We start from the raw sequence: 17204 nt of genomic DNA on the forward strand, positions 1-17204 counted from the left end.
CTAAAGTTTTAAGTTATTTGTTTAATTAAAATCACTCTGACAATTTAGATATTCAAATAAAAAAAAAAAATACCTCACTTATTACATTTACCCGGTGTTCAGGGGTAAATGTAATAATCTTGGTCAATTTCTCAGTATTTTAGATAGTTGCCGATCAGGGGTAATAGCAATAAAATGCGAAAATTAAATTAACTTCGGTTTTTTATTTCAAAGAGATCACATGAAATCTTACAGAGATATGAACTTTTCCTTACAGACTATTATTTAGTCTGTAAGGAAAACTTTTCCTTACAGACTATTATTTAGTCTGTAAGGAAAAGTATTTACGAAATAATCATATTTCTGAATTTGAAATCAAAGTATATTATACCACGCTTGGTTATTGTAGGGTTTGGCAATATTTTAACTATGGAATCAGCGGTAATTGTATCAATATCTTCTATTATAGGCCATGCAAAAGCTGCCCCCTTACGTCGTGCAAACTTTACCTCCCAACGACTGTCTATCTGTTTTTGAATGAAGCCTACGTAATATTTATGTCCCTTCACCAAAGTATATTTAACAATAACCCACTGGTTAATATGAATATCTAGCCCAATATCCTCTCCTGGTTCATTTTCTTTGTTAATTCCTGCCATTACATCTTCATCATCAGACTCAATAAGATATTCAGCTTCCTCTTCCAACCATTCACTTTCGTCAGAATTCGCATAATGCACTTCATTATCTGAATCAGCATCTGTAGTGTCACTTTCTGAATCTTTAGCATTTTTCTTTACTTTTATTTCTTTCTTTCCTATTTTCTTGTTTATTTTAGCTTTTTTCTTGTTTATTTTAGCTTTATTGTTTGCGATTAACTTTTCTTTTTCCTTTAATACTTCGAGCATTCTAGCAGACGTAACCACTTCAGCACCGGAGGCAACCTTACGTTTCTTTTCTTTATTTACAGGCAGTTTTTTTTGCTGTATAGTTGAAAGAATTATCTGTTCAAATGATATTGTTGGCGTGGCATTATGGACTGGCGTCTCATTTGATTGAGGATTTACTGGTACGGAATTCTGTGACGATTGATCACTGAAAATTGTCGATTGAGGTGTTGTGGGAATGGCCTCCTCCTCGGAAGCTGGTAGATTTAAAATCGATGGCGATGAGTTATTAAAAGTTGACCGATGAGGATCAGGACTCGCCTCATTATCTCTCGCAAGCTCACCTGCAAGGTGCATCTCCCAACGCTCTAAAGCGTCCTTAGAAAAATTTTCTCTTGGAATGACGTCAGAATTAAATGGAAATATCCCTGACTTTCTAAATCCGCTCATGATAACATTTTCACTGACACTGACCCAAGTTTCTCCCAAAAATTGCGAGAACAGCGCTTTAGGTAGCTTTTTACCAATATTCTGCCGCTGCCAAGAGGCAACAGTTTGGTCCCATTTTTGTTTAAAAGATTTGAAAACAGAAACGTCCAATGGCTGCAGTTGGTCACTTGTGTGAGCTGGCAGTTTAAGAATTGTTATGTCTTTGGCCAAAGCAGTTTCTACTAGATTGAGAGACACATGTGTGGAGTGGCCATCGTATATGACAAGTACAGGTCGATCATTACCCAGAGCTGGTATAAGAACTTTTTCAAAATAGTTTTTAAACACCTCTGTCTCCATCCAACCATTCGGGGTAGCAGCGTAGGCTGTACCGGGATATTCCTTATCTGGGGGTGCCTTCCACTGGTCCCATACATTTTTCGCCTTAAAAATGATTAGAGGTGGCGCTCGACCACCTGCAGCATTAGCAGCCAGTACAAAAGTCGTGTTCTCTCTTCCAGACGTGCTGATAACTCTGGATGAGCATTCACCTCTTTCTCCTACTATTCTGGATTTCGATGGATCGAGACTGAGACTGCTTTCGTCCAAATTCCATATTTGTTTGGGCTTGTCTTCTAAGTTTAGCTCTGTCAGGATTTTTTTCAAAAGGTCAAAATATCCATAGATGATGAATGGATCCGTGGCAGCCTTTTTTCTCGCATACTCTAATGGTTCTGGCTTTCGGATTGACAAATTATGACGTTTTTTGAAATTAAGGAACCAGTCTTCCCCTGGTATGCCTCTCTTAAATGGGGTTTCTATTTTATTAACGTTAACGTACTGGCCTACTAGCTCTATAATTTCCTTCCGACTAAGACCAAAGCCCCATTTAGCAAGTGTTTTAACAGATGTTGCCAAAACATTTTCAACATTTTCGGGAAGTGCAGTTCTGCGTCCCTTACATTTTTTTATAGCTCCTCGAGTTCCCTTGTTTCGGCAATACAATGTTGCAAATGGAATTCCGTAAAGAACAGACGCTTTGTGTATGGTAAGCGTACCGGCTTTTATTTCATCAAGAGCTCTTTGTAATTTTTCTTCCGAGTATTTCGGAGGTCCTTTTTTTTTTAGATAATTTCGCACCATCTGGAAAGACAGGGGTAATTGTAATAAAACTTTACATTTGCCCCTTGCCATGTTATTACGATTGCCCCAACATTAAAATTTTAAGGGGTAAATGCAATAATAGCCATAAAAAAACAACCTTCACCAATTAAATTAAAATTATCATTTAGATTCATTCTCAACACAGAATATTATCACATTAATACAAATAAATTCAAAAACTTACGTTTCTTTTCGAGATGAAAACCGATTGAAAGTTAGGATAGCAAAGTGTGTAACACGCGGCATCGACGTCACTCAACTAATGACTATTCTATTCTATTCTATTTTTGTATATGGCAATCCGTGTCGATGCCAACTTCGACGATTCTGCCAATGACAAGTGAAATGAGAAGCAAGAAGTGCTTACAATTAAAAAAATAAATAAAAAAAAATATATATATATTGATTTAAGATGGTGCTGTGGCCGATCTTGTGTAACTTAATGTGTTAGTAGGACGACACTGAAACAAACAGAAATACACTTACGTATATAAAAACAACAACAAAATGTTAGTAACACATAACATAAAATATATACCACAACCATACAAACTGTGGCCTAAATATAGGCCACAGTTTATAATTTAATATTGTTTTGATTAATAAACATCAACAGCATCTGGAGCAGTTCTGGACAGGAGTGGGATAGGAGGGAACGGAAATTAGTCGGGAGAGGGATTTTAAGTTTTTGGAGACGACCATATAAGTCAAAGGATGAGTTGATAGGACAGTCAAAAAATATATGGTCCAGGGTACCTTCATCCAGACCACACTCGCAGAGGGATGAATCCTGCACCCGAATTTTGCGCAGAAAGACCGGTGTACAGCAGTGACCTAACCGTATTCTGCACAGGACTGAGATTACCCGTTTAGGGTATTTTTTGAAATTGGAAAACCACGGTTTTGGTTTTACAACCGGTTGAATGGCGAAATAAGAGCTACCCTTCTTTTTGCCTGAGATGTTCCACCATTCCTGCCACGAGGTCTCAAGACTCAATTTGGGGAGGTTTAGCAGGTCATGCCCTTGAAGGGAGAAGTGTGCAAGGTCAGCGGACTCAGATGAACACGCATCTTTGGCCAATGCATCGGCACATTCATTGCCCGCTATACCGCAGTGGCTAGGGATCCAGACTAAGTGTACTTCTTTCTCTTGCCTAGTGCAGGAGAAAAGGGACTTTTTAATATCCAGGACAATAGGACAGTGGAGTTTAGTTCTAAAGGGATTCTGGGATAGGGCTTGGAGACAGCTAAGGGAGTCAGTAAATATAACTCCATAGCTAATCTCATGGGACTCTATAAAACGACAAGCTTCCAATAGTGCCACACACTCGCCTGTAAATACTGAAGACTCCTTCGGACATCTGAATTTCAAAATTATTTTAGAGTTCTGATAGTAAACCGCGGCTCCAGTACAGCCACCATTTGATTTGGAAGCATCCGTGAAGAACTTTTCAAACCCAATCCATCGTTCACCCAAAACCGCATTAAAGGCCGAATTTGCAGACGGGGAGTTTTTGGATATGCCAATGTTATAAAATATTTTAGGGGTGAAGCAAAGTACTTCATAAGGGTAATTAAATAGAGGAAGTCTGGGATGTGGAGCAATGGGGGATTCTAAATTTTGAAAAAACCGATATGCTTTTAGGAATAGGGGAATTTCTTTGTGTTCCCAATATTTGGAGCTGTGACAAAGAGTGTCAAGCTCTCTGAGTTTTGGGATGAGGGGGTGAGATGACTTGGGTATAACCCTGGATAGGAAACGGGAAGCGAGGTACTGACGTCTTAGGGCTAGGGGGGGTTCAGCGCACTCGACCTGCAAGGCGTTAATAGGCGACGACTTCATGCAACCTGAGATGATTCGAAGGCATTGAGACTGAATCCTATCTAAACCGGCCAAGGCACCTTTGTTGCTTGGAATCACCAGGTGTGACCCATAGTCCAGGATACTACGGACTAAGGCGTTGTAGACCAGTTTCATAGTGAAGGGGTGGGCCCCCCACCAGACACCAGCGAGAGCTTTCAAGATGGAGATTGCTCTTTCGCATCTTTTGATCAAGTAATTAAAGTGGTGAATCCCGGATAATTTTGAGTCTAAGAAAACGCCTAAAAATTTTGTTTTGTTGCCTATGGGGATATCTTGTCCTTGAATGTTAACTGAGACCTGAGGGATCAGTAGTTTTCGGGAAAAAATCACTACCGAGCTTTTTGGGGCGGATAACGAGAGACCATGGTCCAAAAGCCATGTGTGCAGAGAGTCCAGGGAGAGACAGAGAGATGAGGCAGCGTCCGTAATAGATGGATTTACTACATACAACACTAGATCGTCAGCGTACTGTAAAAGGTGGCAGTCAGAATTAAGGCAGGAGCCAATGTCTGCTGTATACAGGTTGTATAGTAGAGGGCTTAGAACTGAGCCTTGGGGAAGGCCCTTCCACGTCTGTCTCACCTCAAATACCTCCCCCTGCACTCTGAGCATCAAAGAGCGAGACATGAGGAGTGCGCATATACATTGTACCATCTTACCCGGAATCCTCAGCTGTTGCAATTTTTGCCTGAGAACAGGAAGAAGGACGCTGTCGTATGCGGAAGAGATGTCAAGGAAAGTGGCTACAGCGGATTCATTTTTGGAAAAGGCTGTACGGATATCAGTAACCAAAATTGCCACACTGTCCATGGTGCTAAGCCCCTTTCTAAAGCCAAACTGACTACTCGGCAGTAGATCCCTAGACTCCACCAACCACTCAAGTCTGTTTTTAATTAAATGTTCCAATATCTTGGCCAACACTGAGGACAAAGCAATTGGTCTAAGGCCATTCGGATCATCAGCAGTCTTGCCGGGCTTCAAAAGGGGAATTACTATCTGAGCTTTCCACTGTTCAGGAACCCAACCAAATTGATAGCAATAATTTATTATTCCTAAAAAATATTTTTTTGCTTCAAAACCAAAATGAACTGCAAATGAGTACGGTATGCCGTCTATGCCAGGGGCGGAATCCCTAACATGACGTAATACCGCATCAAGTTCCTCCAACGAAAATGGTTCATTCATAGGATCATCCACAATATTTACAGACGGGAGCAGAAGTTCTGAGGAAGAAGGAACATAGGCTGGAGCAATTTTGTCGAAAAAGGATTCAGCAGTTTCTCTCGAGATAGGGGAAGAGATAGATGGGGAGCAGCCTCGCCTGAAACGATTAATGCTCTTCCAAACTGCTGAAATGGGAGTGGAAGGGGATAGAGAAGTGCAAAACTTAACCCAACCGCGACGTTTCTTCTTGCGAAGAAGCCGCCGAGATTGAGCTAACACTCGTCTGTACCGTATAAGATTGTCGCTATTCATCGCATCATTGTACTGTTTTTCGGTCTCTTTTCTTTCTTTAATAACCGATGTGCATTCTTGATCCCACCACGGGGGTGACGGAATTTTATTTCTGGCACAGTTACGCAACGGAAATGTAGAGTCTGCGCTTGAGGTAATGGCCGAGATAAAGCCATCGTAACAGCTCTTAGCATGGCAGTGACCAGAAGAATCTTGGAAACTTGAAGTTAAATTTGGAAGCACACTAATTTTCTCCTCCAGTAAAGATGCAAACCTCGACCAATCAGGTTTGGACAAGTTGTACTTCAATAGTGGAGGAGACGTTTTCTCTAAATAAGTTTTATTAATTAAAGTTACAGCAATGGGGTAATGGTCGCTACCATGCGTCAGAGTAGTACATTCCCAATGAATTGATGCCGCCAACTCTACTGAACAGAATGTGAGGTCTACACAACTCTTTTGCTGTCCTGGAAGGGATCTACGAGTAGGACTACCATCATTTAAGATGCAAAGGTCTAAATCATCCAAGATTTCTACTAAACCTTCCCCAAACGAATCACAACGATTGGAGCCCCATCTAAAGTGGTGACAGTTGAAATCACCCATGACGAGCACAGGTCCCACTATGTTATTCAAAATGTCCCTAATGGTGGTTAAAAACCTACGCTGAGGATGGGAAATATACACTGATAAAACAGTGATACCCTCAATTTTACACGCAACTATATTCATATCACCATCCAGAACCGGAAGAGTCAAGGTGGAAAGGGGAACACGATTATTAACAAGGAGAGCCGACCCTCCATAGCCATCAGATCTGTCACATCTGAGAATATTAAATAGTGGCATATTAAAACTGAGACTCGGGGTGAGCCAAGTCTCAGCTACAGAGCAAGCCAGAGGCTTGAATTTGTTGAGGAGGAATATGAGGTCGTGCTTTTTATGCCACACGCTCCTCACATTCCATTGAAGGAATACTTGGCGAGGCGCCATTTCTAATATTTAATAAAAGGTTAGTTAGTTGGTAGGCAACGTTGGACGGTAATTGGGTATTATTGGTGGATAGAATTGTAGATAGAAGTTTAATAAGAATATCTATTATTGAGGAAACATTATTATCAATGAATGGGTTATTCAGAGCGCAGCCATCAGGCTGTGAAGGTGCAGGGGAGTTAATAATCTGCTGATGGGCAGCTTTATCATAAGAGGGAGATAGAGGGGCATGGGTCTTTGGCTTAAGGAAAACAGTTTTGCGGTATGACTGAGTGGGGGCGGGAATAGCTTTTGCAGCATTAGCATAATTGCGAGAAGGAAGTGGGACAGATTTGCTAGCTTCAGCATATGAAAGGGACTTCTCAGCCATAACCGTCTTAATGGCCTTCTGTCTACCCAACTCCGGGCATGATTTGCTATTTGCAAAATGATTCCCTGAGCAGAGCACACAGAATGCCTCCGCCTCAGAAGTGCTGCAACCATCACCAGGGTGATCATGGCCGCACTTACTGCAGCGAGGCTTGGACCGACACACTAGTTCCACATGACCAAACCTGCAGCACTTACGGCACTGGATGGTGGGATAAACATATTGCTGAACTGGAAGGGAGGTGTAACAGCAAAATACTCTTTGAGGTAATACTTGGCCATCAAATGTAAGTACACATGTCTCTGTTGCCTTGAATTCAGTCACCCCATCAATAACTACTTTCCTGTTTATGCGACGAACTTTCAGGATTTCACCACAACCTGAAGGGACCTGTAAGTACTTTTGGACTTCCTCTTCATTTAAATCAGTGGGAACACCAGTCACAACTCCCATCCGAGTTATATTAAAAGTGGGGATAGAGGCAACATAGCGGTTCTTGTGTAAAATGCTGTTGATAATGAATGAGTTTGCATCCTGAGGGGATTTGAACTCTACAGATACACGGTTCCTACCAACTTTTTTAACACCATCTCGGACAACGTTAGTAATGCTATGTTTTTGTAGGAATATTCCGAATGTAACAGGATGAAGAGAGGTACCGGCGTTAGGCTGGGGCTCCAATCGAGAGACATGAACGATAAAAGGTGCCTTATCAGTAGCAGAGTACCTGCTGCGGCCAACTAGGTTTCTTTGTTGTTTAGATGGCGGGGTTGACACGCCAATGTTGGCATCATCTCCGGAGCGTTTTCTGGTATTCGAGGTTGATGGGGTCTGGGAGTCCGCGATGCTGCAAGCAACATCAGCGAGTTGGGATAGCGGATAGTTCGGGGAAAGTGGAGCATATGCAGAGATGTCGGGAGGATCGGGATCGGGGGGTTTATTTTGATCCATTATGCTTGTAAAAAAGTTGTTAGTTACCGAAATAACAGTACACCACTGGAGACAAACACAAGGACAACACACAAACACAAAACTAAGTCACAAAAGTTCACCAAAACACTTAAAACAGCTGAAAATTCTAGGCACACGTGCTAACCAAAGACACTCTGTGGCGAGAATCCCCTCAACTAATGACGTTTCATTCGCTCATCAACCTGTCAAACTCTCTCGCGAATTAAACGGCGCGAAGTTCAAATAGTACTTTACACATATCAGAGATGGCAGCACCAGTTTATTTTAGTAGTTAGGTCGTAAACGCACCCTATTGCAATTACCCCGTTATTGCAATTACCCCACGTGACCCTACTTTAAATATTTATCGTCTGAAATCTGCCTACACGTGCCAATCATTTCACTACAATTAATAATTATTGTAGGTAAGGGTCAATAATCATGATATATTTTTTATTATTTTTTCATATAGTTTTTTTTTTTTTTTAATATTTATATCAATTTAAGCATAGAATGAAAACATAACAAGTATTAAAAACAAACATAAATTCAAATCCTGAAAGAATAAACCGGCTTACAAAATTCCACACGAGCTATAACAATAAAAACCCAATTCTCACGTGCATAAAGATTAAATTACTTTGCCACAAAAACAAGGCATAACTCCATCATGTTATTCCCATTGTAACCCGTCATTTCAAGGAACATACAACAACTTTGATTGACAAATACATTTCGTACGAACCACGGAGGAAGGAAAGATAGCGGAGATGCCATAAGAAAGGTAGGTCAGGCGTCTACTTGTAGATCAATGTAATGAATGAAAAAGGTGATCAGTTACTAGAACTAACGAGGCGTTCGGGTTCCTTGTCAAATCAAAACCAATCTGTGAAAGATTACACTTTATTGCTCGTTGAGTTTCTTTCGAAAATAATGAGCGGGTGATGGTCCTCGTCCCCCGAACACGAGCATTTTGGCACGCAACTTTCTCAGGAGATTTTGCGTTATGACATCTCCGCAAGTCATTTCGTTCTCCATGGTACGAACATTCCCATTGTTTCCCATTTATCTTTTTTCCTTCCGTTCCTTTAATAAAATGCAGTGGTAAAAAAGAAACACGTCTTCTATTACATTTATTTGTATTTGGCCTTTACGTCATTCTTTTGTTTTTTTGGGTTATGGTACGTGTGCTAGCGGTTAGAATATTTTTTTTTCCTGAGAAATTGGTTTAGTAGCATTTACTGGCTGCATTGTATGAAAAATATAGAATGTCTTCCCATATTTTGTAATGGTAAATGGAATTTTGATAACAAAATCTCAGTTCAAGTTCAGTCAATCCAATAAGGAGATTTATTTAATTGTTTAAATACGATTATCAGAATGTAAAATGTGTCGACGCAATATTTTATAATTCAACCTAACGCTGTGGTAAGGCTTTAACAATTGTACCAGAATCGACTTAGATGAAACATTGCTCTACGAAACCTGTAATAGGACTACAATAATTAAAAACCTGATACATAACTCATATATTTTTTAAGTGCCTACTTAAGTATAGTCCGTACCTACATATATTGTCATATTCTAGTCTGACAACCAGTCTTACGATGGGGTTGTCGGGTTGCCTAGGCAACTGGGTTGAGGAAGTCAGACAGGCAGTCGCTCCACGTAAAACACTGTTACCCAGCTGCATCCAGTTAGTCCAGAAGCCGATCACAACATAGTCGATAAAAGGCTAGACAGATCATTCCAGCACGTTCCTCAGACAAGATTAATATAAACACATTTATAAAGCCCCTACCAGACAGCGTTCAATTTTAATGCGCTGCAGGCAGAATTCGATACGATTGCATCGATACCGTCTCGCCCCCCGGCTGCACTTGATATTCCGATCAAAACAGCTGTTTACTTGCCGCCATCTTGAATTTTGTTAGAAGATTGAGCTTACCAATATTATGGAAATGAAAAGGGAACTCTGTTATGTTTTTGTAAACTTGGTAGACTGTAAAATGGGATTTAAAATGTTCTTGGATATGATTTTAGGCTTAATAATAAATTATTTTCAAAACGCATAAAACAGTGAGTTTTATAATATGTTATAGCGCGTCAAAATTCGAAACATAGGTTTCGCCCCGCGCTCCAATCGAACCGTCGACGCCCGGCGCGCAAGAGACGCGCACGATCCGCTTCGAACCGGCGCGCGGCGGGTGCTGCGCCCCCGCCGCCCGCCAGTCCAAAAGTCTAGTTAGTCCGCGACCCGCTCCGTCAGCAACAACACGCGCGCGCGCTGCCGCGCGCCGACCCTATAAGTCGTGTTTAGCTAGTGTTTTCCATGTTTAAGTTTTGTCTTGTCCTCCCATTGTTGTTTACACTTATATATTTTACTCATTATACGTCCTTTTTACACATTTCCAACGTTTTATTCATTAGTTCGCGTACCCCGAGCTATAACTGGCAGCCCAACGTGACGCAGTGAATCAGTGTTAATTTGTGTTAACTTTTGCATTACATAACAGTTTTGGAACATTAAATGTGTATATTGTGTAATTCGGTAAAATCAGTGTTTAAAAACAAGAACTTTAGTTGTCGTAAATAATATCGCGTAGGTACGCTACGCGCTCGCTAGGCTTGGTTCGTCCGGTATATTCGCTACCACCGCCGTGCGCCGGGGAGGCTGAAGAGGCGGGGGGAGGCTAGGCGGAGCCAAGCGTGCTTCGCGTTCGAAACATTACCATATATGGTTACGGATTTGGACGTTCGATCGACGCGACGCATCAATATTTACGTTACGAGAGAACACTAGAGAGTGCTAAGTTGCGTGACGAACTGTTAACACGGGTTAGTGTGTTCCGCGGACTCAACTCAATCTTTTTCGGTACTTGTTTCGTACTGCGATGTGTAGTGCGGTGCCGACGTGAACTTTAGAACATTCTGGAACCTAGGTAGTGCGGTGACCTAGGATATCTAAGTAACGTTCGTGTATTTTTTTTTCCGGTACTTGCTTCGTACTGCGTTGTATAGTGCGGTGCCGACGCGAACTTTAGTACATTCTAGGACCTAGGTAGTGCGGTGACCTAGGATATCTAAGTAACGTTCGTGTATTTTTTTTCCGGTACTTGCTTCGTACTGCGTTGTATAGTGCGGTGCCGACGCGAACTTTAGTACATTCTAGGACCTAGGTAGTGCGGTGACCTAGGATATCTAAGTGACGTTCGTGTATTTTTTCCGGTACCTACTTGTTTCGTACTGCGGTGTATAGTGCGGTGCCGACGCGAACTTTAATACGTTTTAAAGCCTAGATAGTGCCGGTGACCTAGGGTACCTAACTGTTTGTACTTGAGTATGGCCGCCAAAAATTGTACAATAACAGTCGTGAAAATGTAACACTCTGTAACATACGTGAATGAAAGTAACACACGTGATTTTATTAAGCCTAGTGTACATTAGACATAATGTTAGAATTTGTTTTTTTTTGGGTTTTTTGTTAATTTTACTGTAAATTAATTAATTTGATAAAATTAGATTTAAACTCAATAAAACAAAATATATATTAAAAAAAGTTTTATTTTTCAAATAAAAATGTTTTATGTACTTCTATTTCAAATTAATAGAATAGAACCATACACCTTATAGGTACTTACGTAACTGATCTGAAGTACGAGATCCAAGTACGAGTTATTATTATATGTATGTAGTAAAAAAACAACTAAGAAACAGTCTTCTATAAAAAAACAATAACAAATCAAATATTTTCTTCTTTGTTTACCATAAAAATAGTAGGTAAGAAAAAAAAAATAAAAGTCTTTGTTTCGCCGCATGGCTTTCGTAAAAAAAAATTGTAATATAATCATTCGAAAGTAAAACCATATCTTCCTAGATAAACCGATTGTTATAAAATTCGATACGCAAGTTATACTTAAAGATCTAAATCTAAAATAAACACATTTAAGAAATATGAATATTATGAAACTATGGAATTTTCCGTTTGCATAGAAAACTGAAATTGACTGTAAGATCTTTTTAAAACACTTTTTTGAAAATAAATTATATAACTGGTATTTAGATCTATATAACCTGCTAATTTGTACCTATACCAAGTTTTATTAAAACTGTTTAGGTAATTCGTTTTCAAGATCAATAAAAGTTTGTATAAAGCCATTCCGCGTAAACGCTTAGCATAAAAAAATAATATTAGAAAAATATTTTAAAAAGTTATCATTCTTGACTTCGTATCGTTCTAATTAACTTATATTTGAATATGGCGGATATAAGTCAAAAAGACTAACCTTTTATAACAATATCAACATTTTTGGGAAATCTTTTCTTGTTTTCTCGTAACTTTAAGAATTACACTAATCAATCTTAAATCTACCTAATTTTTACCAAATAAAACTCAATCCGTGACAGACTGTACGTGTAATGCCGCCTCCACTCATTCGTCCAACACCCCAACAGTTCTTCCAAACTTCCACGTGTGGAACGTAGGCGGCATAAAAATGTACGTTCGACATTAATTAGACATGACATAGATTAATAATTAGTTACGAAAGACAATAAATTACGTTCACAGATTATAGAAAATATATTTGATCTGATGTATCTTTTAAGACATATGCTTTCCCAATCAACTCTAGCTCTATTCTTTTTACCACACTTAATTCGGGAACAATATCACGATCTTTTTTTGTAGGTACAAATTTTAGTGTTGGTTTATAAATTGTTTTTAAAAACAGCACAGAATAACCTACAGTAACATCAACTTCTACCCTTTCTATAAAACCAACATAATATTTCCAAGATTGTCTTATAAAATACCTCACTAATACACTATCACCTACACTTATATTATCATCTTTGGTGTTTGGGGAATCACACTCTTTGTCAGTTATCTTGTTTATATCAGTCTCTTCTTGAATATTGTGATTATTTCCTGTTTCTTCTTCAACTGTTTCACGAGTTATAATAGAGTCAGAATCGGGTATAAACTGTTCGTCATCTGAGGTGTCATGAACAGAAAAATCATCATCGTTTTCTGTGGAGCTTCCACTAGAATCAGCGATATTTTGCGTCTCACGAAATCTTGTCTTTTTGAGTGTAATATTTTGTTTCTCATTTAGTTCTGACATGGTCGACGTGGATGGAGTTGGGTTATGATATATATCTATATTTTTTTTATATGATAAATTTAATGTATCACACATGTTAATATTTATGAGATTCGGTTTACCATTATGAAAACGTTTGATACAGAAGGCACGATTTTCCGGTTTGTACCTCACTTCTGATAATAGGGTTACTTTTTTTTTTGTGTCGTTACCAGTCCTACCAATCTTCTCAATCTCATTCCTGTTCTCTTTCTCTTCTTGCTCTGAATCAGATATTTCACTTAATTCTGATATTTTCCTTTTTTTATCATTCTCTTTTGCTTTATTCCGATCACGATTATTTATTGTATCACTGTCTTTTTCAGATTCTTTGTTTGGTATAAGTTGGTGGTTTTTGACATCTAAACATTCACAATGACCTTTTGGGAACAAGACATCACTACAAAAGCAGCTCAAACATCTGAATTTAATGACATCTGCTATCTCTGTGTTAGCAATTTGATGAAGAATCATTGTCTGTGGTACAGGCGTTAGAATTTCTGATATTGTGTATCTGGCAATATCAGCCTCTGTAACATAAAAGATCATTACTGACGTGTCCGAGTCCTTAAGGATTTTAAATGCTGTTTGGGCATTTGGTATATCTATGCCCTGTGACACATAACCATCGAGTCTGCGTTTTAACGCGCCACCAACTCCATCAGCGGCTCCCTTTCCATGAGAAGATTCACTGAAATTCCACGTGGAGTTAGGGAATCCTAACAATTTTGTATGTTTTGAAAACATATAAAAATTCTTCTTTTGTTTGTATTGGCTAGTAGGGCCATCAGAAAAAAAATGAACAGCGGACACAGTTGGAAATTCCTTTCTAATATGGTTAAGTATAGGTTCAAGATGGGCCCATATGGCCTCTGGACCATGTTCATTGCTTGGTGATAAAGAAGCAAATGCTTGTGGCTTGGTTCCACTGGTATACAAGACACCAGTATGAATTGTTATTTGTGGTTTAGATGCACCAAAGTGCATAGATTGCACTTCTGTTGCAAGTTTGCATGTGTAATTTTCGCTAAAATCTATATGAAGAGCAACTTCAATGTTTTTCAAGTTTTTTATGCACGATGTGTATTGGTTATACTGATGTTTAATGTTGTAAATATGTTTTTTTATAATACTAAGTTCTATGTTAAATTTCTGTACTAAATTTCCCAATGACTCACTTACTGGTTTCTTTTCCATCTTCTTAGTAATATATATTTTATTATCTTTTTTATTAGTATACTCATGTTTGTCAAGTCTGAATTCTTCGTAATTAACAGTTTCACTTTGGTTATGACTACCCCAGTTTAAGGAAATAACTTTATCTTTACAAAAAGAGCATTCCCTATACGCACATTCTTTTGAATTCAAGTCACACTGTACTTTAGACAAAATTATATCTAAATCCTTGGTTTCTATCATTCCGAAAAGTTTTAATTTTTCAATCTTCAGCATTATATTCTCATGTTTAATACATCCACATGTTTCTCTATTTGAGAGTTTAGGACGCAAGACATAGAATGGCCGGTACTTTTTAAATGCAGTATACTTTGCTTTGCCACCTTCCAACCTATACTTTTTGTAAAGATCCTTCAGACTTTTCAATAAGTAGCGTCGCTGTCGTTTATTTTTCTTAAAAGTTTTAACTTCATTCTTCCCGGCTGTTGCTCTGCTCACATCATCTCTTTCATAGAATTGTTTAATTTCTTCTAAAATCATCGTATTATTTCGCAAAATGCTTCTTCTGTGACGTATTCTTCCTTTCAGTCCCAATACAGCTGTAGTTATGCTTTTTACCTTGTACTTGTTTACTATTTCATCCTCAACTACTTTTTTAAGAACATTTCGATCTTTATTATCTTTAGAATTTTTGTAAGTATTTTGGATAGCATTTGTTAGAACGTTATAATTAAGAAGCTGTCTTTTTACTTTTTGTTTTTCTGGTGTGGATATATTGGGAATATTCTCTTCTATAAAGCTTTCGGTTTTTGTAAGCGGTGTCATTTCAATGTCATCTTGGATTGTATTGGTACTTAAAGGAACATTATTTATTAGAAATTCTGCATTTTTGACTTTCAACTCGTTAATACGCGCGATTAATAATTCTTGTTTCTTTGTTAAACGGTAACATTTTTTTTTAAGTGCTGCAATATTTTTTGCCATCTTGTTGATTTTAACCTCATAGCTATTTTTTACTAAAGCCAAATGTTTTTGAAACTTTCTTCTTTCTGCTAATCGTGCTCTGTTATGAGTTAAATCATTACTCTCAGTTAGATCACTATTATTTTCAGTAACATTTTCTTTTATTTTATCTTTTTGTCTATTTTTTCTATTTCTCCACTGTGCCCTTAGGATTTCTTTCTCTCTTTCCGAACATTCACAAATTTTTTTTCTTTCTTTATTTCGCACAGCATTTTTACGCTTAGCTTCTTCAAATTTTTCTGGGTTGTTAGCTCGCATTCGCTCTCTGTACCGCTTTTGTTTTTCTGCCGCCGTCAAAACCATCTAAAAATAAAATATTTGCGTAAATCTATTTTGTCAACTATGCCAGGACTTAATTATTTTTTTTGTCCCCCAGGATTTGAACGTAAATCCATCAGAACGGAAACTGACTAGCTCTAGACAAAAAATACATTAAGTATAGCTAATTAAGAAAACTGATACGGATAAATCGACGGTATAAACTACAAATACGTTACGTTACTTTTTTTTTACCGAATTCAAAAAAGAAGGATCGTTCCGAAAAACGATCCTTACGGGTCGAAACCCGTATGGCATGTAGAAATTAAAAATTAAAACTTGTAGGTTTTTAAATTGTTTCTTTTTTGTATTTTAATTTCATTAGATTCTCTAGTGTGTACTACTCTTAACAGCCGATCACGAATGTTACGTAACACTAAAGTAACACATGGTATCATTCGTGAATCAAAATATGGTTGGACATAACCTTAAAAGCCTTTATTCGCGTAAGTTTTGAAGTAATAAGACATCGTATAGTTTGAATTGCTAATGGAACACTGAAGCTACACACATAATTTGAATAAAATAACAAATTTGCATTCTTACCTTGCATTATTTTCACTTAAAAATAATAAAATCTTTTGAGACACAATTGCCGACTACCTTCTCGACCAACTTGGACAGAAACAAAATGGCGATTTTTATCTGTACGGTTGGCCAACATGTCTGTGGTGTTGCTATTACTTAAAAATATTTTCGTGGCCAAGGTATCTTTTTGATTAAGCCGTTACTTTATGGTAACTTGCGTGAAGTATCATTCGGGAAAAAAAGTGAGACTATTGTTTAAAGTGCGTTTTGAATTAATTTTTATGCTATATTTTAATAATATCAGTTAAAAGTATACAGTAAATTACTCAATTAATTTAGAAATTAAAAGATTTTACAGGATACATTACAGTTGTACCCAATTTTGTGACTCCGAAGTGTGAAATGTCTAGGTAGGACACACGACTCGTGTATGGAAAGTAAAATAAACATATTAATAAAAAATAAAATGGAGCTTGTTTAATACACTCTAAATGGGTGGAAACTATTTATATTAATACATATAATACCGCGAACCTGAAATTATTTAAAATCTACCATATCTTCTGTGTAAAAATATCCATAAGTTATAAATTAATGACAAGGACAATATATTTTTCTCAAAAGTACAATTTTTGGCGGCCATACTCACTTGTTGAACTTTGTTGGTACTTGTTTCGTACTGCTGTGTGTTAGTGCGGTATCAACGTGAACTTTTACGCATTGGAAAAACCTAGGTTGTGTCGGTGACCTAGGGTACCTAAGAGACTTTTGTGTACGTCGTTTGGTACTTGTTTCGCGTCGTGTTTATCGGTGCGGTGCCAACGTGGACTATTGTTTATTCGACGTGTGTACGCGTTAGCTCCGAATAATGGTTCTAACGAGATCGCGTGCAGCGAGCCCGGCTTCGGCCGCCGCCCAGTCTG

The 17204-nt window shown here is 38.2% G+C and overlaps 2 protein-coding genes across 2 annotated transcripts; both read right to left on the reverse strand.

Moving 5' to 3' along the window:
* Positions 1 to 245: 245 nt before the first annotated feature.
* LOC124639849 lies at positions 246 to 2726 on the reverse strand. Its single transcript, XM_047177353.1, has 2 exons — positions 2644 to 2726; positions 246 to 2438 (listed from the first exon to the last, which is right to left on the reverse strand). The coding sequence occupies exon 2, from the start codon at positions 2436 to 2438 to the stop codon at positions 324 to 326; it is 2115 nt and encodes a 704-aa protein (XP_047033309.1). The 5' UTR covers positions 2644 to 2726; the 3' UTR covers positions 246 to 323.
* Positions 2727 to 11903: 9177 nt separating this feature from the next.
* Positions 11904 to 16853, reverse strand: LOC124639662. The gene is made up of 3 exons (XM_047177104.1): positions 16300 to 16853; positions 13679 to 15738; positions 11904 to 13633 (listed from the first exon to the last, which is right to left on the reverse strand). Exons 2-3 carry the CDS (start codon positions 15736 to 15738, stop codon positions 12664 to 12666), a joined length of 3030 nt encoding a protein of 1009 aa, XP_047033060.1. The 5' UTR covers positions 16300 to 16853; the 3' UTR covers positions 11904 to 12663.
* Positions 16854 to 17204: the final 351 nt, after the last annotated feature.

Source organism: Helicoverpa zea, chromosome 19 (genome assembly GCF_022581195.2).
Source record: "Helicoverpa zea isolate HzStark_Cry1AcR chromosome 19, ilHelZeax1.1, whole genome shotgun sequence".
NCBI lineage: Eukaryota > Metazoa > Arthropoda > Insecta > Lepidoptera > Noctuidae > Helicoverpa > Helicoverpa zea.